Genomic DNA, 26,859 nt, shown 5'->3' with positions numbered 1-26,859 from the left:
TTTCACACTGTGCTGTTATCTCATAATAATAATAATAATTATTATTATATATATATTTATTTATTTTTTTACTTTTTTACTATGTAGCACTTTGAGATTGTTGAAATATAAAGTGCATTACAAATAACATTTATTATTATTATTATTATTATTTATCTAGCCATGTAGAATTAAATGGCAAAATTCATAACAGATTAAACAGTAGCATAGAGGGCATTTATTTACTTAAAGGCAGAGAGAGTTCCAGGCGATGTATTTTGACTGTCACAATTGTTACCTAACTTCTTTTTCCTCACTTGCAAATAATCTCATTAAAATCTCTATTCAAAGTTACGTCAACAACACCTGCTCGTGTCCAAGTCAAAAAAAATCTTACTGCAATGTTGTGTTCTTCTTCAGTCAGCCCCTAATTAGCAGCCCTAAACTTTGAGACGTGAGTCTGGATAACGACTCACAAAGTAAAAAGAAGCGGCAGTTGCATACATAAACAGCCATCATGTGTTGCATTCCAAACCAAATACAGTTGTGATGCTAAAAAAAAAAGGAGTTTTAGAAACTGTAACAGTTGTTTTTTTGTGTTGAGGTAGTCCCGGGATTTTGTGGAACAGAACAGAAACAGCAGAAAACATACACAGGAGAGAAATGTCCTCGCTCAAACCCCAGCAACAGCCAGACAGGTAATTAAGTTCTGCAAAATCTTCTTTGTGTTTCATTTCAAACAATTCTTGAGTGTGAAAAACAAAGTTCTGCTTTTGGTAAAGTCAAACGGAGGCTGAAATATTCAACACGTAAAGTTTTTTTTTTCCTTGTCATTGACATTTTACAAATACTTTGAATTAATATTCCAGTAACTGATATAATTCTGAATACTTTTTAAAGAAACAACAACAAAAACGCTTTTCTGGCTGTTGTTTTAACAATAGTTCCTTTGGATTATAATTATATTCCAAAGTAGAATCCCTGCTGATTTTAAATTACACTATATCTAATCAAATGTTGCATTGATTGAAATGTCGGGAATATTCCTCTTGGTGTGATTTAAATAAAAAAAATACTTTAATCTTAAAAGTTTAATGATTGATTTTGAGTGCCTACATCAGATTTAAACCAATATTCATAATTATGACTAAATTCTAGTTAAATTATATCAGTCATTTTTAGAAGTGATTTTCAACCTATAGGACTTGTATTTTGTACTGCCCGTGTGTCAATTGAGAGCTTCAACTGATGCTTATTTTTTATATAATACGTTTAAAACACTGAGGGTTAAAAAAAAAAAAAGAAACGTTTTTGTTCATTTAGTCGCCTCTTTGGAATCAAATAAATATGAGGATAGTAGGCCCCAAAGCCCTGACAATATATTTGCCTTCACTTTGGTTAGTTCACTGAAGGTTTAACCAGATAATTTAACTCCCTTGGAACTTATTTGTAGTATTTGATGGTCTGGAAACTGCAGATACTGTTGTCAAATCTAATGAGACGCAGAGCTAAAAAATAAAAAAATAAAAAACGAACAACAACAATAAAAGTCAGTGGAGACGGAACTGTTCCAAATAGCAAATAGCTGTGCAGCTCTTTTACTGTAAGGCTGTGAAGATGCTCCCAGGTGAGTTAAAGCGCTGTGAAAAGGATGAAGAAAGCACTGAGAGCGGTGGGCAAAGAAATCAGCCGAGCCGAGTAACAACGGCAGCGAGAAGCAGGGTTGGAGCATAAACTGTTAAGAGCAAATGGAACATGGTTTGAAAGGGTTTGGCGGAGAGAAAATGTTCAGATCACAGAACTGCTCGTTCATCAAAACATCGGTGGGGCTGCTTGTGGTCATAAAGTTGACATGCGACTGTTACTGTTGGGATGAATTAAAGACTAACACATAAAACCAAAGCAAAGGTGTGTTAAAAAAATGTTGGGGGTGTGAAACTAAATGGACAAAAGTATTTGGACACCTATACCTACAAAAAAGTCAACATTAAGGTCCATTTTCTTTCAATTTAGGTTTGTGTCTGCAAGATTTATTTTTGTCTTTGTGTGTATTTAAAGTCAGAAATCACAAATGCCATTGTTGCGATTGTAGTTCACAGTTTTTCAGAACTGTACTGCATCATATTGACAGCGTGGATTAAATAATTCAGGTCGCAATGCCCTTGATTAAATCATGAATTGATTAAGTGCTCCGTCTCAATACTTTTGTCAATATCAGCATGACTATTTTTTATTTATTTTTTTGCTTCAGGTGTAGAACTGCACACTACAAAAAAAACACGTCCCTCAACCTTTTGGAATAGCTTTTAAACCGTCAAGTTGCGACCTTTTATTGAAAGTGAATTGAAAAGGTCAAATGAATAAAAGTACTAAACATTTATTTGTTTTCTTTCACACCTCCTCGGGCGTACTTACTGTTGCTACCGGAGCGACTGAGAGGATGTATTGTAGAATTTTCCAGTTCCCGGTATGGATATTGCAGCGTGGTGTCAAGACTTCTAAAACCCTCTCTTAGGGAGTGACGTTTGTAGTACTCAATCAGCTCCTGAACACACAAAAGAGCATGCATGAATTAAAGGCGACATGGCTCAAGCACATCATGTGGATTATTCAAACTTTTCTCAAAGACAAATTTCAACTTGTACATTATGCACATTAGGATTCTTAGATGTTTTTAACTCCTCATAACAACCCATTTTTTTTCTTATTATTATCTATTTTCATGATATATCTAACTGCAACACAGCTTTTCTTCAGCTGGCATCAATTAATTTTAATGATGTTAATCAATATTGTTTTATTGTGCAAAACTATGGAAGCGTGGCATTGCAATGTATATTTATATCTTTTGTTGCTTAATATGATGTTAAATTGTGTTTCTTGTTTGCTTCAATGACTTTTTTTTCCTGCTGTTTCCAAGTTTTGGCTTCGTAATTTTTATTTTCATAATTTGTATTTTTTTTTTTTTATGCATGTTGGAAATAAAAATTCAAATCAACATTTTTGACTGGCAAATATGTTTGAACATATTGAATTGTATTGTAACGTATTTGCCCAAATGTTTACGCCAAATTGGCATCTCCACGCTTCTGTAGAAGTAATAGAAAAATGCTTTTATGGCACAGTATATATAGTGTATGTGGTAAAATGTTCCAATATGTGTTGGACGTATAGTATCTATAATGCCAAAGCCCTCGGGCCAGTATAAACGCATCTGTAATATAAAGTTATTTTTGCGTACGCTGCTAAAATAAAATTCAGGTTTTGACACCACATTAATGAAGCCAATGATTTATTCATGATTTACAGTGGCAAAATTGTAAAAATAAATAAAATTAAAATTAAAAAAAGGGGGAGAAACTTAACAGACTCACAAACAGATTCTTGAACTGCTTGTTCTCCGCGATGTGGAACCAGCCCTCCTTCGTCAGGATTTTTATGTGCTTCACGTCGTCGTTGTACCTGTGGGCCATTGAATAAGTTATGAGTGTAATTTCCCTCCCTGATCACCGCCATCGATCGGTGGCCGGCCCCTGGCCCCATGGTGAAACCATAATGGAATGCATAGGGTCCCAAAGGTGCTTGACGTACGAATGATGGGTGATCTGAGGGGCCGTGTGCCTCGAACGGCCGCTCCCACACACTTATTTGTCATTCATAGTCTTGCTCTACTCGAGATTATTCACCTTTGTGGTCTTTGTCCTTTATTTAAAGCAACAATGGGGAGTAATTGTTTTTCTGATCGCAGGCTCCCCCTGCAGTCGGGAAGTGTAACTTACTTAGAAGCCACTTCGGTATGTACGGGAGAAGAGCTGTAACGAGCATGAGTTCTAGCTTTTTATTTACTTTTGATTGTCAAAACATTACAATTTAATGGCTCCATTATTTTAGCCTTACTGTATTTCTATTATTATTTCAAGGGGACAGATCCAAAAAGTATGACATAAGAGTCACTGAATTCACACATTTGATGTATTCGTATGAAGACATCCATGCTCTTTTTTAGTAATTGTTTAACAGAAATTATATTTTGGGGAATTAGAAAACAGCTTAATCCAGAGCTTTGCTACGCAGAGAAACAAATATTATCACCTGCTTGTATTACCCGCTTGTGTCAGCACTGTCTTCAAAAGTGAAGGGGACCCTCTGTCTTTAAAACAATGTGAAAGCTGTAAAAGCCGACTCAGCATTACAACACAATGGGGACTTACTTAATGCTGATGGCGTACTCGGTGTACTCTCTGCTGCGATGGCGGACCAGGTAGGTGCTGTTGACCCGGCACATGAGCTCTGCCTCTGCCTGGAATCTCTCCATCGATCCCGCAAACCTGAAAAGATAGAACATTTGTAACGAAACACATCAAACGTGTTACAAACGTATTAAAATAAATGCAAGCCTGTGACCTGCTCATCTTGTGTCATGTCGGTCTTTTGATATCAAACCCAAATGTGTCTCAGGCTGCAGCAAAAATCCAATTGGAGCTGAATGAAGTTTTTTTTCTCTTCTTTGGATTCTTTCATATTCTTATTTTTGTGTGCATCTACTATCCATTTTCTGCTGTTAAATCCCCATTACGGGGCTAGCAAAGCCTTATTCTTTTGTTCTATCAGTGACAAACGTGTTTCCCCAATTAGGAAGCTCGATCAAATGCTCCAAAAACAGCTGTCTGTTTGCTGTGTTTAGTTCTATCCAATAAAACAGTGATTTAGGAAAGGCATCTACCTTCCTATTGACAATCTAATTAGGCAGTAAAGGCTAATTTGTAAACTTACCATGGTTGAGAGGAGTAATCAATGGGCTTTGGGACCTGAAGCAAAACAAAAGCAGGTAAAAAATGGACATGCAGTTTTTAGTCTTGTTAACTATTAAACCCTCATCCAACATCAGCTGAACTAAATGCATTAAATTTGTCTGGTGCCAAATCCAAAGTGCAGGTGCCTTTATGCCCCCAATAAAGACGTTGCTCAGAATTGCTGTTATCTTTGCAACAGAATCCTCTGCGATAGCATTGTATATTATCTATAATAGAGGCGTCCTAGTCCTGAAGAGGCTGCTCTAAATTGTGTTCATCACCTATAACATGCACTGAGATTGCATGAAAACAGCCAACCGGTGAAGCATTTCCTGGGGTTAAAAATATTGATTTTCTGCAGGGCCAAACTCTAAACCTTGAAAGCACATGAAGTCAAATGAGCGACAGTTGGTATGTTGAAAAACAAGAAGCTGCTTACACATGGGCATGGCTTCACAGCGTCGCTTGGAAAGAAGCCAACTTCTTTTGTTGACAGGATTTTGCCCTGAAAGCACAGAGAAGATAATTGCGTTATGTACTGTACATCTGGGTGACTCCGTCTCAATAATTCAACAACAATTAGTCCAGGACACGGAGCAGTGCATATATACAGCGCTTGTTATTCCATTGTTGCAATAATGCCTGGCAGGAAGAGAACTCCTTATTTCCCCCTTGAGGATCACTCTAATGTCTTGATTTATAAGCACTTGGGAGTCCATATAAGGGTGATAGAGGGTCTGCTGGGGACCTTAGTGCAGTTATCTCTTTCGGTTCAGGCGCTGAAGCTTAATTGTCTGTTCTTGTGTTGTGTGAAAATGCATCACAGGGACAAAAAAGTCAGAGATATGTGACATGCATGTAGCTTAAAATGAGCATTGATGTACTTTTATATATATATATATATATATATGTGTGTGTCAAAATTAGTGTGTGTGAATTTCAAGTTTATTTAACGTTCCTTTAATGCCACAAATTGTATTTTATTGTAACGCGCGATAAATGACCACCCCTTACTTGGAAAGCCTGTACAGGGGGAATTCTAGTCACAACGCAGCAGACACATCCATGTCAAAATTTTGCAGTAATGAATTTAGTAATAATGCATATATTTGTGGAGCCAAGTTGTATTTTACAATTTAAAAAATTTGCAGATTTTCCCAAGTTACTTCATGTTAAAGATTAGATAGCTCATTAAATGTGTGGCAGAAAAATGACCTCAACACAAATAGATATCACATCCGTTTTTTACAGTACAGTACATCTTTTAAATTTTAACTCAACTTTATGAATTATTAGGAAATTACTGTATCAATGGCTAAAAGATGTAGCCATATTTCTATTAGTTTAACATTTTTTCCCAGTTTTATGTTAGCAAGAGTATGAAAATTTAGAAAAAAATTATTTTATCGTACATTTAGGACAAATATAACAATTTGCGATTAATCATGAGTTAACTATTGAAGTCATGCAATTAATTACGATTACAAATGTTAATCTCCTGATTTTATATATATATATATATACACACACACACATACAGTGTGTATATTTATATATATATAAGATTGAGGTATTACTTTAATTTTAATTTGTGCAGAAGTGTACTGCAACTTACTGAGCGGTGGTGAACTAATATTTTGCTGACCTCATTGAGCTACCATTTACCATTTGCTACAATGATAGCCTATGGAGGTCATTGCCCGTCATGTATGAGTCCTTGTGGCCAGTGTGACATCCGTGCTAAGAATGTAATAATGATTATAGCAGGGACATTGAGTGAGTAAACAGAAGGCAGACACAGAGCGAAATAAATTACAGCGATCGATTCTATTTATCACACAGAAGCCACGCCAAAAATGATTATGGTCGCCTGGCTACAATATGATGGATATTGAATTTTGCCGACTGTGCAGATTCAGTTTCCGAACGTTAAGCATTTGCAAAGGATTCATTTAATTATTTATCTGTCTTGTGTGTTATATTTGTTCATTTCTGTTGCATACTTGATTGATAATTTATTGTTGTGCATGTTAATACAATTTAAAGCGGAAGTCGACCCAAAAATATTTCTTACAATAATATGTTCTAAGCAGCCCACTAGTCTAAACACGATATATTCTGATTCATACTGCGTTTGTGGAAAATGAAATAAGCGGCAAAATCCACCTCTTTTTATCCATCTCAGGGGGCGGCCATTTTGCCACTTGCTGTTGACTGAAAATGACACATCTCATGTTTAATATATACAAATTACTTGACATTAATAAAAAAGTAACATACTTAAAACAAATATCATGTTTTTCTGTTTTCTGTGGTTATCTTAATTATTATATATTTTTTAAATTCTGTATAAATAGCCTGTCTGAGGCTTAAAACATACATAATAATATAAAACTTGACTGATCGTGATACATCACTCTGACCTCGCTGTACGACGCCATAAACTGTCCGTACAAGTGATGACTTTAATATGTGTGGATTAAAAGGTGGTGTAAACTCTGACCTGCCACCAGGAGCTGTGAAGGTCGGCACAGATTAATTCGATGATGTCACCCGTCTGGATGCTGAGCGCCGGACCAGAAGTCGGGCTCGGCACACCAAAGTAGTTCCTGATCACCATCATTTTGGGCAGCCCTGCAACAAGAACAGCGTGAGGACCCGCACAAGTTGTATAAAATAATTTAATGATTGTTTGTCATTCTCGGAGATCCTCTACTTTTTAAACTAGTACTTTAATGTGTTCCCTCCAGAGCGACTGCTTTGATTCATCAGTATGTAAGTGTGTGTGCCTCTGACCTCAGTTGTAAACGGGCATGCTTGTCATTCTATAGCTTTGCTCCACTAAACTATTCATGGCTTTTTTGGGTGATAATCAAAGGGAGTGTAGGTTGCATGTGTACTCACATACAAATACAGCTCTTGTCAGGCATATACTGCCTATACAAGTCATCTGGATGATTTCATTATGAAAACCATAAGTGCTATGCTCCTGCTATATAGCTGGTAATCAAGAAGGGCCCGACCAATTAATCGGCCGATTATTGGCCTTCAAACATTAGCCAAAACAATCGGCCAATTGGGCCAAATGGCCGACTATTTTCCACTTAAAACGTTACCGAAGAAAACCGAAGTTTCCGACACTGTGAAAGTACTCTGAATCCACCATTTTGCTTGCCTAGCATTAGCAACTAGCAAGTGTGTAGCGTATGTTATTATGATTATTTTGTTGTCCCTAAGCATTCTTTAAGCTGTTTAATGACAGTTGAAGTTAACTGTAAAACTAAAATTAAACACACGACGTTAAGAATTACATATACTGTATATTTAAATATAAAATATGCTTTGTTTTTAAAACATTGCTAGCCTTAGTGCTAATGCTAAAAACGAAGGGAGGATCCCATTCAAATGCTAACAAGAAGTTAGCATCGACTTTGGGAGTGTTTTTCCTTAAAATAAGGAATATTCACACACAAATCTTTTGGGAACACATACCTACAGGTGAGATAACACTACACAAAGGCACAATTTCTTCCAAATTTGTGAAAAATGAGTTATTTTAATAGAATTCAATCGCAACTTTCTTCTCTACTCACTTTAAGTGTGCTCGCCATGGATGCAAGGCACCACACTGCCCCCAAGAGGCCAAAACGCACAGGAACAGTCAGTATTTGTTCTTACTGTTTTTTTCAGGTGCAATTATTTTAGTTTATTCTATTCTTATTTCACTTTCTTATTGTTTTAGTTTGTCATTGTCTTTTCAAGTTATAATTAAAGTTGATATTTCAAGGATTCAAAGACTTTCTTTTCTCAAAATTCAAAGATTCTAACGTCCAAGGATTTTTTTTTAATTATTATTATTTTTTAATTCTTAACACACATTTCCACATGACATGGCTTGAAATACAATCACCGAGGTCCCAGGTTAGCCTAGTAAGTCCCATAACCTTGTATACTTCATTAAAATTTGTGGATCATACTATAGACTAGTAGAAAGTTTGTGCCTAAGTGACAGTGAGAGAGGGGGTAATTTTATGCATTATATATATTTTTAAATAATCTACAGATGAATCAGTAATTGGTATTTTTTCCTGCCAAAAATTGGTATCGGCATCGACCTAAAAAAAAAAATGCATATCGGTCGGGCCCTATAATCAAGCACTTGAAGGCAAGATCAGATTGGTAGCATTCACCACAAACATCTTGAGGAAAGTTATTGTAATTCATATACACAAGTGCTGTCTTCTTTGAAAGTACTTCATAAGAGACTTTTTGATTGTGCATTGTCTGACATCTAAAGTGTATCTTTTTCTCTGTGCTGCGTGGCAACAAGGCTGTGTAGAAAAATACAATAAGAGCAAAAGAAGAAACAGTGAAAGAATGATGAAAAGGGGACAGCTCAAGGCAAATATTGTCCATTTCAACACAGCTAATCTATCTGCAGTGCTCGTGTTCCAGCGCTGTGGCACCGAGGCTGGCAGCCCGACAGGCACGAGCCTGCCTGGAAAACACTTCTAAAGACATGCGGTCGTGGAGAATTGCATCTCGGGGGCATGAATTGCATTCTTATCTGCACAAGGACAAGCCACGTGTTTAGAGCACCTTTTTGAAAACAGACAACGAGCGCGGTGTTGAAGTATTGTGAAACGCCAAAGGCTGGAGCAATCAAATGCCTATTGATTTTAATGCGTCTTCAATCAGAAATGATTTTCTGCGGTATAATGAATAGCGAGGAGGAAAAATGATTGTCTAAGAGAAGGATTTACGGGAGATTGTGACCACACGTATGTGCAATCTTCTGCACGCCTGGTTTTGGATATTTATTTAGATTCAGTTGTTGACATGAGCTTTATTTAGTTTTTATCTGCTTCAGCAACAAATCTCCACCTTTGACAGAGCAAGGTTACCTTCCAAAGAAAGGAAATGATGATCCCAGGAAAATGTATTACAAATCCTGGTGAGCCATACATGGAACTAAGTGCAGTATTATGCTTTGTGAATCTTCCCCACATTGTGCTATAAAACTGAATGCAAAGTAGAGACACACGCTGACATGAAATAACTGCTCCACCAGTAAGTAATCTTACTCCAATATGCAGTGTGTGCCTGCATTTTATAGAAGACTTTTATATTCACAAATGTATTCCTAATCGTGCATTACCATTGTCTGATGGACAATGAGCGCAATGTGAGAGTTTTGTTTTTTTACTTTTATGTTTTTCTATTTTTCTATTACATAAGTCCAATTTAATATTGAACCTGTTTCCGTTGGGGCTGTTCATATCTGCTATTTGTTGGATACGATTGTTTCAGATAATAATGGATAAATTAAAAATAAAGTGTTCAAAAAAATAAGATGTCAAGAGAGAGAGTGGATATCTGCCAAAATAAGACGGTGTCACTAATACTGTAAAGTTAGGACTTCTCACCTGGATCTCTGTCTTTGATCTGGGGAAAAAAACAAAAACAAACTGGTTTACACAATGACACAGACACGCATGTGCATGATAAGAAAAAATAATCGGATTTACACAATGACACAGACGCGAACATTCATGATCAAATCAAATTCCGCATTGACATACAGTAAATGAGCAAAATTATTGTGAAGTTGAAATTGATTTAAAAAAATTGAATATGTTCAAACACACAGCCAGGTCCGACGTACGTGCTTCTGTTACACAGCAATGCATCTTTAACCCCAGGTTGGTTGTCTCTCAATTCATGTCACATGCATTTAATACCAAAAAAAACACATTAGACCAAATTGCATTCGCTGCGGGTAGTAGTCATTAGGGGTGGGAATCTTTGAATGTCTCGCGATTCGATTCCGATTTTTTGAGTATGCGATTCGATTCAGAATCGATTTTCGATAAAGAGCGATTTTTGTTTCAAAATGATTTGATTGACAATGATTTTTGCTTCAATTTATAGATGTTCAAGTTAATCAAAATGATCTACTACAGTCTGACTCGCTAATGCTAATTAGTGCGCTACTCGCGGCACTTTTATCACTCAAAAGAATGGCTCCACGCTGCAAAAAAAACAACTAGATTGTGACTTTTTTCTTCTACTCTCTAATGTGGCTACAACTTAACAGTGTATCAGACCGCGTGGAACCACACTGTCCCTAAGTGGCCAAATCGGGTACAACATGAACAGCGCTCCCAATAAAGGCACACACAAACAAATCGAAGACTGTATAAAATAATTTAAATAAAATTGATTTTGGGACATTTAAAATTGATTCTGAATCGTACTAAATGAGAATTGTGATTCTTCTGAGATTTTTTGGCACACCCCTAGTAGTCATGTCAGTAATATTGTTCCAAATCATACTATAAACCCATTATGGTACACTTTGAAAGAATAAATCCTGATCTGCATCCCTACTAAGTAAAGGTGCTAGCTAGCTACTATTAGGCCAACATTTTAGGGTTTTTTTGTTTTGTTTTTTAGCATCGCCATAATATTTTATAAATTAGAACATGAACCTCCACCTACCGAATTGTGACTACAATGAAAATTCATTCAGTGTAGAATTTAGGGATAGGCAAGTATGGATGCAAGGTATCTGTGTTGAGCCATACTAAGACTTATGATGCCTTCATGTGGTATCGAAATTATGGTAAATACCACATGTCGAGTAGAAAACTGCACGTGAACACCCCATCATGTCGTATTTTTTACTGGACAACTGGGAATTTATTTTGATACCCGAGTTTCCGAGCTGAGAGAACTTTTCAAGTTACAACATGGCGGAGAGTGCCGCAGGATTCGTGAATGGTAAGAAATATTACCACTTATAAGGGTGTTGTCGTCCGCTAGCAGGTTGTTTTTTAATCTACACAATTACGTAGCATACGCAATACAACTCATTATTTGCCGTAATTGTTCGGTTTTAAGAGCAAAGACAACGTCAGCTTCCCTGTGTATTTTGTTGCTACAACAACAAAAGCATATGAACAGAACTCAGTCGTAATTAGGAATGTCTGAGTGGTAAGGTCCATCTTTCCCATAGCACGTGAAGGGTTATTTCAAAGTATCGGTACTCGTGACACCCTTTTTGACGGTTTTACAATCAGGAACTAGTAATTAGAAATTAAAGGGATACTTTACTTATTTAGCAATTTTCAGCAGTAAAAAACAAACAAACATTATTTTGTCTATAATAATCTGATAACTTCATTATTTTTTATGGATTTTTGCCACTTGCTGTTGACTGAAAATGACATCACGTGGTATCGAAATGATGGTAAATACCACATGTCGAGATGAATCTCATGTCGTATTTTCTACTGGACAACTGGGAATTTATTTTGATATTTGAGTTTCCCAGTTAAAAGAACTATTCAAGTTTCAACATGGCGGAGAGTGCCGAAGGATTTGTGAATGGCAAGAAATATTAACACTTATAAGGGCGTTAATGTTTGCTAGCACAGCAGGTTGTTTTAGAATCTACACAATTACGTAGCATCCACAATTTTGCTATAACAACAAAAGCACATGAACAAAACTAAGTCGTAATGAGGAGTTTCCGAGTGGTAAGGTCCAGGCAGGGTTATAAGCCCTAGGTTAACAACCAATCACGGCTCAGCTTGTGAATGTCACATGCCCAAACCCCAAAAAACAGGTGAGCCGTGATTGGTCGTTACCCGAGCTCTGAGTTCACGTGATGTCCTTTTCGGTTGACAGCAAGTGGCCAATGTCATCGTCTGATTTGCGTCTGTCATGTTTTGGGCTTTGTTTTGAGTTTATGTTATCTTAGTTTCAGTCATGATGTGTGTTTTGTTATGTTGTCCTTGTGTGCCTCCCTAGTCTGTGTTTGCCTGCCCTTCCTCATGTCAACCAATCAGCAACCTCTGCCACTTGTGTCCTGCCCAGGTGTGTCTCGTTCAGTCAATCAGTGTGTGTGTGTATATAGTCTCTTGCCTCCCCTTTGTCTGTGTCGAACCATTGTAGTTTTCCCCCCTGTCATGCTGCTGGATTTTTTATTTATTTTTTGCCCTGTCATCTCCTCCCACGTCTTGTATCACTTGTTTCCTGGTGTCTGCTTTTGTTTTTGTTAATTCAAAATCCTGTTTGGACTTCTCCTCAACCTGCTTCCTCGCATCCCACCTAACATAACAGCCAATTGCTGAAAATGGCTAAACAAATAAAGTATCCCTTTACAAGTACAAGTGGTATTATTACTTGGTATCGGTATCTCTGACTACTTAAGAGGCGACCATCCATAATAGAATTTGTTGTTTGTCCATCTGTTTATTAATCAGATGGCTCCTTCCTGGTTCATGGAGTATGATGAATAGAAAAGAGGTGCCATTATCCTTCTGGGGAAATAAAAAAATATTCCTGTGCATGTGCCCTTATCCAGGTCCTAACCAGAGTGTAATTGGTTCTTCCTTGTCTCAAGCCCCTACAAAATATTATTTATTTTATTGGAAGCCTCTTGAACTGTCATATAATGTATGTAACATCACAAAAATGGCGTTTTGTGTTCTTTCTTCTTACTTCCACCTCAAGCTTTGTATCTCATAGACAGTAGCTGCGTTTCCATTACACTGTTTCGCAAAAATAAAAGCCACATTGTACTATTTCGATAAAGTACATTTTCGACTTGCCGGTGTTTCCATTGAAGAGCGCAATTCTCGTAATGTCCCGTCTCGCGGGATCTCGAAGTTATGTAGGAGGTGCTCATGATGTTTACAGAAGTTAATATTATTTTAAAAACATCTCCCTCCCCTCATCGGGCGGGTTCGGCCATTTAGTGTTGGTGGGTGTGCGCGCGCTTATAACTCGTGTTGCGGTGCGGACGGATGGATTTCAACGAAGGCGTGCGCCGCATGACGCTCTTTTGCTCGTTGCCAGGGGCAACGGCCATTTCTCATGCAACGTGCGTTGAACGGCGGCATATTGGCTCCATAACTGAATCGCTTTGTGCTTAAAAAGACTTGTTATCCCCTCCGGAGGCAGCTCCGACACGAAAGCGAGTTGCCCCGTACTTTCTGACTTCATTTCACAGGGTCACATGACTACAGGGAATGCGCAAAAAAGTTTCGACATGTCTCAAAAAAAAAAAAACTCATGTGTTTCCATTACCAGCTTGCTTTTGCGCAAAACTGAGAGTAATGGAAACGCACCTAGTGACAAGAACACAGGTTGACCAATTAACAGACTGTATGCCGGACCATTTCACTTGACACGCGAACAGAATGGCGCCAAAACATGATGCTGAAGACCAGTTAATCTTTTACAACTTCTGGCAAGTTCCAAACTGTACGACTTGGCAGAAAATGGCTTTGAAAGGTTTATAACTGCCAGGACACTTCTCAATGTCACCTCATCACATCTTTCATGATTTTGCTGATCAGAACTGCTTTCGATCACGATGTAATCCCCAGAAAGGCCAGTAACAGTCAACGCTACTGCTACGCTATTTGTAGAAAAATCCTAGTGTAATTTGCTGTCAGGGAGATACGTTAAGAGTAATGCACACATCAGCAATGCAGCGAAGAGAGCTTTGAAAAGTCGGCAAACACAACTTGTGGTAAATCTGCACAGGTAGACTGCAAAGTCAATTGGAGTCTCCTTAGCAAACAGCTGCAGGAAAGAGAAGCCCGTCGGTGCAGCACGGCTCGGGAGAAGGGAAGGACAGCAGACGAACACAAGCGGCAGCTCACCTGAGTTTTGGCGAAGCCGGGATCTGAAAGAGGTTTGAGAACAGGCATAGTGAGTGACGGGTTAGCAGGTGCATGCAAACACTTGCACGCCTTCGCCGGTACAAGACAACATTCCCTCATTAGTGGTGAAGGCGGACGTCTCGTGTTTGACCGTGGTTCGCTTTGTTTTTGCTTTGCTGCCGCTACCTGACAGCTCAGGTAGAGGAGGTAACGAGGCTCAGGGTTGGAGAAGAGAAGAGGTTGGCAGATCTCTGTGTGTCTGTTTGCGTGTGTGTGTTTATTTTTTTGCTCCACCAGTTTCTGTTATTGGCTCCCTGCGGGACTGGCTACACCTCCTTGGAACAAACACACACGCCCATGCACACGCGTACACACTCTCCCCTATCTGTACTAACACGGAATACGTACACATCCACACCCAAACACACAATATTACACTTAGACGCAAAAACACGTCAGTCCTTGAGTGAACTTTGACCTGTTATATAAACACATGGCGCTGATAACTTGGACAAATGCAGGTCAACAAAGACTTAATTATGGCACTTATTTATGTGCACTCATGAGCATAACAAAGCAAAGCTGAGATTGCTTGGTCATGTTGTGCAGTGTGTTCAGGAGGATGAAATCTTGAAAAGTGAATTAACAAAAAACGTAATAAAAACGTGGGACTGCCAATAAGGAGTAAACATTTTTGACTTGCAAGTTCTTTTGCACTAATTTAAATACATTATTTGCAAATACATTTGAATGTACTTGTAGCTCATGTGCAAGCAAAAAAAAAAGTTTATTATTATTATTATGTCGTTCAAACGTACTTGCAAATAGGTTTGAACTTACTTGTAGGCTAAATGCTAAAAACACGGTATTGAGTTCCGCATGCGCATAGCCCGTGGCATTATGGGAAAAAATGAAAAACGGAAATCAGGCACAGTAGACGTAATAATAAATCCTAAAAATTAATAACTCATTCACTCCCAGCCATTTTCACTGAAGCAACCCCCTTCGCTCCCGGCTCTTTTACTGGATTTTGACTGATTTTTGCAAGGCCCACAGAATATTGTGTTCTGTTGCTATAAAAACATGGAACCTACCAAAAGAAAGATTAGAGTCTCTTCTTTCATCAGGAAAAAAAATACATATTTCTATCTGTTTCTGTTTTGCAACAATTAGCATTAGAATATAGCAAAGTTTCATCATTATGCACAAATCTGTTTAAAACACTGGGGAAACGAGCTTTTTTGCAACATGGCCCTGGTTGATCTATTATACTCTGCTGCCACCTCCTGGACGTTTTTTGTAATAACTACCATAGTTAAGCGTCCTCTTCAGGTCAGAGGCTGCATCAAAGCTTTCTGTATGCTCTAGCATAAAAAAAAAAATTTTTTAATCCGTAATACGTTTTTGGGACCATGGCTATATTTAAGATAGAACGTTTTTTATACGTTTTTGGGAGCAAATGAGTTAAACAATATTTACATGTTTACTTACTTAAATTTCAAACTTATTGGTATGGCAGGCCAAATGCTAAAAATATCTTAATCTTCTGGGCAAAAAAAATCCTAATTTAGCCTAAAAGTGCATTTGACGTATTTGCAAGTACGTTTGAAAGTATTTGCCAGTCAAAAACGTTTAAATTGGCAGTTCCGTGCTCCTTTAAGAAACAAACAGACCAACTAAAAAACAAGTTTACATTTCTGTACATTTGTATTTAAAGTACCTTTAAACTTCTTGGGTAAACTTTGAGAGGGACTTTTCCTCTTACATAAGTATCAGTTCTTACTGTCACACTCGTGGTGGCACAGCGCTATGTGGAGTAATGAGTGAGGGAATTCAACCCGACAACACAGCCGTCACAGTTCCACGCTCTCCCATCGCGGGTGTTGCCCAAATCTACTCAGGTGCACATAGCGCCTAGGTGGGCCCGGCGGTGGCGTTATTGCCTCGGCGACCTGATAGCACCGTGACAGATGCTCGGGCCAACTCGAGCTGGCGGCTCGCTGTGGGGAATGTACGACACAGTTGCGGCACACGCTTGCTGAACACCGTGTGCTTGTGGTTAGAGCGCAATGTGCATGCCTGCTTGTGTGTTTGGAGAAGAAGAAAAAAAAAGGTTTTGCATGGCTTTAATGTGGAACACAGCCATGTCCTTCCAAGATCCAAATAGTTTCATAAAGTTTGCATTTAGGGTTTAGCTATCTCCCACTCACACACATATATAAACAGAAGACTAAGCTGGTTTCTGACAACCTTTTTTTTTTTTCCACTTCTTGAGTTTTCCCTCCATTTCTTTCAAAACAGACATGAGCAGAGCGGCAGGCACAATAAAAAGGAGGGTCTTTTTTTTTCTCTCTTTTTTTTTTTTTAAAGGCTCCTCTGTAAAAAAAATTTATTAAGCATCGGGGAGCACTACGAGTGCACACACAGTGACATTGCCTTTAGTGTTTTGTGTCAAAACCTCCCAGGGTAGCAGAAGAGCATTTGAATGAGTATTAGAAGCACTTATTGAATATGTGGCTGACCTTGGTTGTTGGAATTAAGGGCATGTTTAAGGCTCTAAACCCACAAGTTCCACCTAAAATAACCCTTTTGAGCATTGCACCTCATCTCACACAAAACAATTACTCACATAAGGAGCTCATATGAGCTTTTCTCTGTCAATGCAGTTGTGTTTATACAATTCTGGTTAATGTCGTGGGTGGAGACCAAATGATTGATTAAATAATTTTTATTTTTTTTATTAAATTGGGCTGTATTTATCTGCACGTGTCTGTGTGTGCACGTATGTGGAAAAAAGGTAGCTTACCTGTTTTTCCGCAGCAGCCCAGGCGGCCCAAGCATTCTTTATGAGCGCCTAGACCGCACTTGGAGCATAAGTAGCCCTGGATAAATATGCCCCTGCAAGACAGGTGACAAGGACATTTCACTTTATTAACATTTTTCACTGCATGTACAAGAACGCAAAGATTAGGAAATGTACGTAAGAGCAGTTTACACAAGCCTGTCAACAAAAATAGATTTGGGGGGTCGGACGAGAGCAGCAAAAGGAGTGTATTTTAACCCAATTGACTTGATCATACAGTATACGACCATATTTCCCCAATCGGTGACTTCCACGCTAAGAGAGTAGTTGTAGTGGCTCAATGAATTGATGGAAATAATCAGCTTCTTTTCCATTAGGAAAACAAATCATAATCTGGGGGGGAAATTAACTCATTCACTGCCATTGACGGCTATAAATGTAAAAAATTCATTTGAACTATTTCTATTAGTTAAAAAAAAAATCCACTTTTGTTAACAAGAGTATGAAATCCTAGTTTTTTTTATTGTACATTTAAAACAGATATAAAATTTGTGATTAATTGTGAGTTAACTAGTGAAGTCATCCAATTAATTATGATTACAAATTGTAATAATGTTTTCTTTTTTATTCATTGACTGCCATTGACGGCTATAAACGTCAAATTCATTTAAACTATTTCTATTAGTGAGTATGAAAACCTAGAATTGTTTTTATTGTACATTTAGAACATTTTTAAATGAATTTATGGAAGTGACTAAGTTAATGTGAAACACCACCATGATTGTAAGATTACCAAATTAAGTGATGGTGGGTTCGGTCTTGAGTTATTCATTCCGACTCATTTGAATATAGTGCAAGATGCCATTTAAATTATGAATACTCCCTCATTAACATAGTACAGTAAATTAGCAATTATTCTTATGATAGACATTTGTATAAATCAAGGTCAAATTGCTCTAAAAATTTAACAACAAATTTCTCAGTGTGTTGTGAGTGGGTAACGAGTGGCCTCTTACCTCAGTAGCATGTGGCAAGAATTGCAGGAGGTAATTTCTTCAAAAGTGTGCATACGAAAGTCATGGAAATTGTTGCTTGCATTCTCTGGATGAATGTTGGAGCTAAATAAAACAGAATAAAGACACTTCATTAAACTTTTGTTTTGGGCATTCAAATGAATCTCGAAATCCAACACTAAGAACAAATTCAAAGTTAATTATGGTGGCAGATTTAAATTTCCACAGCTTGTTACTTATTGGATTGTTTATACCAAAATAACACTATACACTATTTTATTTTTGTATATATATATATATTTTTTTAGATTGATGCAGATTTACATTGTGTGTGTGTTCTTAAGACTTTTATCACTGTCATTAATCAAAGAGAGGCTGTACTTGAAGAACGGGACAAGCAGCATGACATTTGAATGTGTGCATGTACAAAACACACTCACATAGTATACCGTACTGTACATACAGTACTCACATGGCCATGCCAAATTGCTCCATCCACTTCTTTTTCAGCTCTTTGGTCTTGAAGAAGAACTCAAAGCCGTTCTGGCCCTGCTTATGAGTGAGGTAGAATCCGTAGGACCACTGAAATGGGAAGCAAAACAAAGGTGTGAGAGCAAAGGAGACAACAAAGGCGACTGACTCCATCAAGTGAAAGACAAAGTGATAAGGAGGGGAGTCGGGATGCAGAGAGGCAGATGGACGAAAAGAGATGCGAGATGTGTGCGAAAGAGAAAACCGTGCCTCGGGGTGGGCAAACAAAAAGGGTAAAAGTTTTGGAGGGCTGCAAAAAAAGACAAAGTAAGGGAGAAAGACGATGAAGAGAAGAACCCAAGTGTGAGGTCGCTTTGCCGTATCACTGCTGGACATCACGCAGCACGCTCAAACCTAAGAAGAATTGTCAGCTGAACCTCACACAACTCCAAGGCTAACTTTGACTCTATTAGCCTTTGTGTCGACATATGCCACTGTTTTTCTTATTAATAGCACTAAACACATGCTTGTGAATGCATTTTTTTATACTGTAGTTTATGGTTTCACTTTTCATCATTACAAAAAAAGAAGCAATGCACTACAAATGTCTTCCCAGTGGACACACAGGCTCAGGCTTAGTCAACATATACCGTAGCTAGCTGCTGTTCTGTCGGTGGTTTTGTCTTATCGCTTAGCTTTAGAAATCCGACGAGGAACTGTCACACTAGCTACCTAGCGTTCCAATCTTCATGAGACCAAATACAAGCATTTGAATATGGTTGCCTCATTTGGCTAAATAAGTTGTACAAAACAAATCTTAACATTGCAGTTCTACAACCCTGTAAATGATAAAATAGTGTTAAATCATAATCTTTCTGTCGCCGTCAATAAATCAATAATGATGATGATACAACAACAAAAGTGTTGCTGTCTTTAAATAAGAAAAAGCATTAACTATTATAGCCAATAGTTATTCAATGAAATTCTTGTTGTTGTTTTTTCAAAATGTTCATTCAAATGTTGTTCTGATTAATTAAATTGACGAATCACACCTTATATTAAAATTCAATTTCAAACAATTAGCCTTATGAATTACACACAGCCACATTAACGCTGACCACCACAAAATTTGAAAAAAGTTGTCTCAACTTTAACATGCTGTATCTTGGCTGAGAACTCATTTCTTCACTGGCAGTGGAAATTACTGGCATAGCTTAAAAGTGAATAATTATAGTGAACATTTCAGTCATGTTAGAATATTGTAGTCTGAATATGTGGTTTGCAAGTTTCATGCTCTGTGTTTTACATTGTTTTGAATATATTTTGGCTTCATATTATGTTTTGGTTGTTCTGTGCCGTGCCCATGTCTCTTCTCCTCGTTTGTTTTTTTTGTCTGTGGGTGTTCTCGTCAGAACTGTTCCTTGTGTCTACCAATCAGCTTTGTCTGTCTTGTTCAAGTGTGCATCATCATCTCGTAAATTGGTTTGTATTTAATTTTCCTGGGTTCGTTCAGTTTGCTCATTCATTGTTGAGTCAAGTCATGTTTTCTGTCACGGTGAGTGTTTTGTTCCTTGCGTAGCTTTGAATCTTGACTTTTTTGGGGTGAGGGAGCTTGTTAATTAAATATTTTGATTTTTCCATTAACAACGTTTGCCTTTTTTTTTTTTATAAATAACTTTTTGTGAATGCACCTCCTTTCCTGCTTCACTTCTCCATCTCTACAGAAGAATAAAATAAGAGCAATTGCTAGAAATTGTTTACCATCTTGCTGCCAATATGAAACTACGGTAAATAAAGGTGAAATGTTGTCCATCAATGTTGCCCGGGTAAAAGTGCACCTGAACTTGGAACATGAAAACAAATGATTACAAACATATTTGTTGAAAAACAACTTTTGTGTAACTGCCAACTGTGCGGCATCACAATAGAAAACGAAACAAACCTATCCAACTCTGAAAGGTCAACAACACAGTCATTTGTTCAAGCAACACTGCTTGCAATAACACAGCCACACTTATTGTATATCAAAAAATGTCAACTGTCGCTGCCCCTTTTCAGTTTTGTGGAGATTGACACCAACACATATTTCTTTTTGATCTCGAGTGCAAAATGTGTGCGTGCTCTGTGTATTTTGACGTGCAAACCTTTCGGGTTTCCTTGTCCGACGTGGGGTCGTTTGTGATCTTAAAGAGGTGCAGGTCTATCACGTCTTTCATTTCATAGTTGTCTCCTTTTCGCTTACAAACGATGACAGCAGCATCAAACAAGAAGATATGCCTGGGGTTTAAAAAAAAAAAAAAGCACACACTGTGAAATGGCGTTGCAAGCATTGGAAAATATAGTAAAAGATGTACTAGTTTAAAAAAAATATGTGTGGAGAAATATAGTTTGAGTTTTGCAGTATAATACCTAAAGATGACTTAAACTGTATTCTGTTGCTTTCCAGTGTGACAAAGGACATCAATACGTTTATGTTGAGTTTTTACACTATATGGACAAAAGGACTATTAAGTTCCCCTAGTAATAGGTTGTCATTGTTTGAGTTGGGTTTTGGTTAGTTTTGTGGGTTTTTTCTGTGAGGGATTGGGTTTAGTTTGGTTGTTTGATTTTGTCCTCAAGTCTCTTTAGTTAGTCATAATCTGTGTTTAGTTGTGTTATCCTTGTGTGTCTCCACCGGTCTTGTCAAGCCTGATAATGTCCACCTGTGTTTGCCTGCCCTTCCTCGTGTGTCAACCAATCAGTCCCTCAGCCACTTGTGTCTTGCCCAGGTGTGTCTCGTTTTGTCAATTAGTGTGTGTGTATTAATGCTGCATTCGCGGACGGTCAGAAGTCTGACTTTTTCAAGTTCAAACCAGGAAGTGTGTACGGGGGTGCCCCCTTAAACTCGGAATTCCCACTTGCGAAGTCGGGGGGGAAAAAAAAGAACCCCGACTTCACCGACGAACTACTATGTGACGACACTCTATAATGGCGACCCCTTTGGAAACATAGACTGTGAATGGTAAAACACAATGTACTTAAGTGTAAAATTAGATAGCTGTCTTCATTCATAAATATTTGACATAACTCCACGTAACACAACATACGTGGCAGTATGCCGCTATCTCCCTGCATGATTTTATAGGATGAACTACTAAATTGTAAGTAATGCTTGATGAAGAAATGCTAAATGAAGCAAAATTGCGATAAGGCAAGTTTGCTGGAGGTCAAAATGAGGACCAAAATAAAAAACAATGTATCCCTATGCGCCATTTTAGTTGTTTACTTTCGACTCGAACGCTTTCAGGTCGGAACTGGGGAAAAAACAACTCGGATAAATCCGACATCCAACCAGCCTCGAATGCAGCATTATTCTCCCCCACATCTTGCCTCGCTTGCCATTTGGACTTTGTTGTTATTGTTTTCCGGCCAGTACGATGTTTGCCTCCTCGCTTTTGTTTGATTAAAACCGTGTTTGGTCTCCAACTCTGCCTCCTCGCTCTGCTTCCCTGCGTCCTCAACCACCCACACACCCTAATATAGGTAAGGTAATGCCTTTAAATGTTGCTCTTTATTAAACAATGTTTCTCATTGTGGTTGTATTTGCAGTAGTGGAGAACTGCGCTGCATCATAATGAGACCTGTGTGACATTTTGTTTATCACAATTGGTTACATAATGCAATAGCAAAAAATATTTACCATAGCTCATGACTGCAAACTACACCCAAAATATTGTTAAATAAATGCCTCTCTGATAGTGTCAATCAAAAGTGACCATTATTACCTTTTAGTAAAGGCAGGACATTCGATACAGTTCTTGTATAAGATATCACGACATTGTGTTCATAATGTTACAGCAGGTCAGTGTGTCTATATTTTATTTGATTCTATTTATACATACAAAAATATTTTGGGGACCAAAAAGAGGCGTGAATTTGTATCAACATTAGAAGGAACTTGTCGTCGTACAGTCCTTCCATCTGTCAATCAATCAACCACTACACTGCCACCTACAGATATCTCACCTGTCCTGTTTAGCTCGTTTGTCCACCGAGGACACCTTCACCTCCCCGTCACCTTTGGGTCTCCCGTAGTTACTCAGAGGCTGATTCTTGAGAGGGACAAAGCACAATGACGATGAACTGAACTGAAGAGAGGATTTAAAAAAAAAAATGAATAATAATAATAATAATAATTTGATGTGGTCTGCTTACTAGGTTTTCAATGGATTTCTGATACTGATCTATTTCTCGCAGTGTCTCATTATCTCTCTTGACTTCATTGACATACTGAGACAAGTCCTGCACACAAGACAAGTAATAAATGTTGGTGTGTTCTTTATAAACACAGCACATTCAAATGAATGGATAGGTTTTGTACATATATTACAGGGAAAAAAATGATATACCTTCATGGCATCTAATGCTTTCCGCAGATTGCTCTTTTCTGTGGCGTCGTGAGTGTGTTTGACGAGCTCCTGTTGGAGAGTAACAAGTTGGTTAGACTCAACAAAACTTCCAGAGCGGCCCGTGGGAACACGCCGCTCGCTTTTTGTGTAAGAAAAACGTAATTATCCACTGGATGAACAAACACAATCATGTTCCACAAGATTGCATATGGAAAATCCAAAAATACTTCTTGTATCGTATCTATGAGCAAACATATTGCTACATCCCCACACAAAAAGTTACAACGTCGGATCTCGATATGAAATGGGAAAGGTTAGTGCAAAAAAAAAAAAAGTGTGTGTGTGTATCTGAGAGAGAGAGACAGTGTTTCTGAAATTGCTTGCCAGTGCCATCCTGCAGCATAAACAAGACATCTAGACCGCAGCAGTGGCGGATAAGGAAGGATGCCATGCATGTCCTTCTTCCACGCCAATAAAAACGTCCTCCTCCCTCACGCACACACACACACACAATGAATCCCAGAGAAAGATATGTATATACTGTATATGTTTGCTCGGTACTGCTCAAATCCCCGATGCCAGTCATGCTCAACCAGGCATTATTATCACTGGCAAGATGGCAGGGTTCTCTTTATCAAACCTCGCTTCCACCTGCACGCATCTTCAGAGATACAGGGCAAGGGAGTGCACAAACAGATAGTCAAGGCCGGACATGATTGGACTCAGTGAAGGCAGGGGGAAAGAGCGCCGGGCCAGGGAAGAGAATATAAAACACAGAAAGACTCACACAAGAGACTCTGGCTCGCAATGTGAGGAAAAGTAAACCTGCAAATGCTTTGGGAGAATTATAACAGTGGTTTGTACTGCACTGCTTATCATAGCACGCCCAAGTGGTTCAGAAAAGAATCATCAGAATAAGGCACACATTCTTTTTTAATTTAGTTCAAATCCACTTAAGTATGACTGTTTAAGAATAACATATAAATAAGGGAAGCCCTTTGTGCACCACAGTAGCAATATATGTTTTGCAAAAAATAATTCTAAAGGCCAAACCCTTTTCTCTATTCACCCAATTTATGATAACAAAATTCATATTTGACATGTGTAACTTATAGCAAGGTTATTCCTGAATATAGAAAACTAAGATGGGAGAATCGGCAATCTTAACACCATCAAACACCTAGACGCCCTCTCACCTCACCGATACACGTCAGAATGCACAATTCCTGTGGACACACTCCCATATCTTGTGCAAAGTATATCCAGAAAGTGGAAAAATGAAGGAATAGGTGTATAAGTGAAACCGGTGTCCCCAATATCTTGTCAATTGAGTGTATTTTCTCTCTCCTTCTCCAAAGTACAAAAAAAGATGATAAAATGTAGAGAGCAGCGCCTCTAGTGGACATGAGTGGAAGTGATTTCTCCTCTGAAAATACTGCATATCAAATATGAATTCTATTTCGATTTAAAAAAACAAACAAACTCATATTTACTGACAAACTGTCATTTACTTGGCCTTCATCAGCATACTCAATAACATTGGCTGACTTCTGGGAAAAATAATAGGATACAAAAAAAAAATTCTGGAATTATGTTATGAGCCGTTTGTGATGCACTTGACAAATAAATAGCTCGTCACTGATGTTCAACTATTCATTGCACCCAAAAGTAAAGATACAGATCAAATTAGAGCTCTGCACCTGCAGAAGGAGGTGGTACTTCAAGACCCGCTGCATGGGAACCAACAGCAGATCCCTCAGAGGGAATTTACCATAGTTGGCTCTGTTTGAACACTCCTGTGAAAAATAATAACACAAAATAGAATGTGTTAATAAATGAACATAAACAAGAACATTTTCAACGTGTAGTCCTGTAGAGTGTATTTCTCTTTAGACGATGCAATTCTTTATGTGTACACTTGGAGGCACTGTCTGGCTGTTTAACAGAGATGCTGGGAAAACTTGCTGGAAATACAATTTACAGAATTGATTGAGAATAATAAAGCCTTTTACCTCAAGCTTCATGCGTACGTCCTCTCTGTCTTTACATATACTGTCTAGTGTGGCAATGGCTGTCTCTACATCACTGCAGTATTTCCCATAGATTAGCAACCTAAAAAAGATAAAAGTATGCATTTCAGTGAAGTGTTTAGGAACACATGAGTCTACTTTCAGTGGATTATGAGATGCAAACTATGCATCGTACCTTTCTTTGAAAGAAATAAAGATTTGGTGAAGATTTTGGGCACTTCTGTGTTGGACTGAGTCTTGAATTTCGTGCAGTAAACATTTGTGAACTTTCCCCAGGTCCTAAAACACACAAAAATAAACACAGTAAATGTTATCATTATATACCAGTAACAAAATTAAAACCTGTAACTAAATATTTGAAGTTTTAATAATATTTGGGATAGAGCAAATTATTGTCAGAAAAAAAGATGGGTTTGTATTTAATGCGTATTTTGTTGTGTGTACAAACTAAGTCAAGCATAGTAAGCAAGAGGACAAAAAAATTACGACTTACCGGTATATTCACAAACACTTTCTCCATCTCCGTCGCGGATAAAAACACGGACAGAGGTGTTATAAAGTTCTGTGGTAGAAAGAAAGAGAATGCATTGAGAATAAATCTGGTCCCTCTAGAAAAAGAGGGTGCGAGCCATTTTTGCAAGAGGTCATTATAATACGAGGCCGAGTTGCAAAGTCGCCGCTGTCAGCGAAAACAAGGAGCTGTCTGGGTCAAGACAATAATCTCATTTTCAGAGTTTGCAATTTAATGATTTCCTCTCGGAAAAAGCTTCCCCCTCCGAGTCACCTCTCCACCTCAAAGCAGCGGGCAGGCGCGTGCTAAATTACACCATCCACTTCATATTGAAAGTCATCTACTGCCGCACTCCGCTGGGAAATCAAGAAGGGTCTTTTTCACGCTTTGAACATAAACAGGAGAGAGAAAGACAAGTACGCTGAATGGGTCGTAAGAGACGCAGCCTCCCACCATCTTGCCGGAGTGCACTTCAACATTTTTCTCATAGAAAAGCGCTCCCTTGGCTCATTACTGGCTACTGACTAAGAAGTAAGATTTTAGACTATACAGTCATTGGACACAAAGAGATCTGATACATAAAAAAAATAATAAAAAAAACTAGATAGAAAATGTGAAAATATGCTGAGTTTAGTTTGACTGGTTTAACAATTAAATTATGAGTGTGGTTGGAGTGAGGCATAGTGTAAAATCGTACTGCAGGTTTTTCTAATATTTTGTTGCTTTCTCTTGTACCTACAGTAAATATCACCACTAAGATGTTTAATTTTTTAACGCAGCTCTTCAATACACTGTAGAGTACATTTGACTCTATTTAGAGTGGGACCAAATAGACTCAGTTCTAGAGTAATATTTACACTTGGAAGAGAGTAAAATAAAGAAGTGGAATAAAATAATGAAGTCATAAAAGGGTTGAGGAACAAACTCACGACCTTCAGCTCATGAGACTGTCAAACTACTACCTGAGCTATGCCCCTCCTACAGTTTGCTTATATCCAAGAGACTAAAAAGGGAGAAGATTGGCTGAAGCTGAAGGTTGTGAGTTCGTTCCTCAACCCTTGAGTGACTTTATTTTTTCAATTCTTCATTTTACTCTCTTCCAAGTGTAAATATTACTCTAAAAAAACGGAGTCTATTTGGTCCAACTCTAAATAGAATCAAATTGACTGTGCAGGATGATAATTAGATGAAGCA

At 38.0% G+C, this 26,859-nt stretch overlaps 1 protein-coding gene across 3 annotated transcripts in view; it reads right to left on the bottom strand.

Moving 5' to 3' along the window:
• The window catches only part of vav3a (vav guanine nucleotide exchange factor 3a), an 80,269-nt gene that overhangs the window by 12,014 nt on the left and 41,396 nt on the right, over nucleotides 1-26,859 (bottom strand). For all 3 annotated transcript variants that reach the window (XR_015092073.1, XM_086066015.1, XM_086066016.1), the window contains exons 7-25: nucleotides 25,648-25,716; nucleotides 25,330-25,433; nucleotides 25,137-25,236; nucleotides 24,825-24,920; nucleotides 23,125-23,193; nucleotides 22,931-23,017; nucleotides 22,742-22,827; nucleotides 20,881-21,013; nucleotides 18,738-18,847; nucleotides 18,269-18,370; nucleotides 17,256-17,347; nucleotides 14,450-14,472; nucleotides 10,199-10,217; nucleotides 7,276-7,406; nucleotides 5,212-5,277; nucleotides 4,753-4,787; nucleotides 4,191-4,307; nucleotides 3,354-3,441; nucleotides 2,395-2,524 (exon numbers count right to left, since the gene is read on the bottom strand). Coding sequence is in view for 2 of the 3 variants with exons in the window: in XM_086066015.1 (XP_085922141.1) it covers nucleotides 2,395-2,524; nucleotides 3,354-3,441; nucleotides 4,191-4,307; nucleotides 4,753-4,787; nucleotides 5,212-5,277; nucleotides 7,276-7,406; nucleotides 10,199-10,217; nucleotides 14,450-14,472; nucleotides 17,256-17,347; nucleotides 18,269-18,370; nucleotides 18,738-18,847; nucleotides 20,881-21,013; nucleotides 22,742-22,827; nucleotides 22,931-23,017; nucleotides 23,125-23,193; nucleotides 24,825-24,920; nucleotides 25,137-25,236; nucleotides 25,330-25,433; nucleotides 25,648-25,716 (1,657 nt within the window). In the remaining variant the exon portion in view is untranslated. The remainder of the gene's footprint in view (nucleotides 1-2,394; nucleotides 2,525-3,353; nucleotides 3,442-4,190; nucleotides 4,308-4,752; nucleotides 4,788-5,211; nucleotides 5,278-7,275; nucleotides 7,407-10,198; nucleotides 10,218-14,449; nucleotides 14,473-17,255; nucleotides 17,348-18,268; nucleotides 18,371-18,737; nucleotides 18,848-20,880; nucleotides 21,014-22,741; nucleotides 22,828-22,930; nucleotides 23,018-23,124; nucleotides 23,194-24,824; nucleotides 24,921-25,136; nucleotides 25,237-25,329; nucleotides 25,434-25,647; nucleotides 25,717-26,859) is intronic.

This window comes from Leptonotus elevatus, chromosome 21 (genome assembly GCF_054856555.1).
Source record: "Leptonotus elevatus isolate MCC_2025b chromosome 21, RoL_Lele_1.0, whole genome shotgun sequence".
Classification (NCBI taxonomy): Eukaryota; Metazoa; Chordata; class Actinopteri; order Syngnathiformes; family Syngnathidae; genus Leptonotus; species Leptonotus elevatus.
This window is presented reverse-complemented; position numbering and strand designations above follow the sequence as displayed.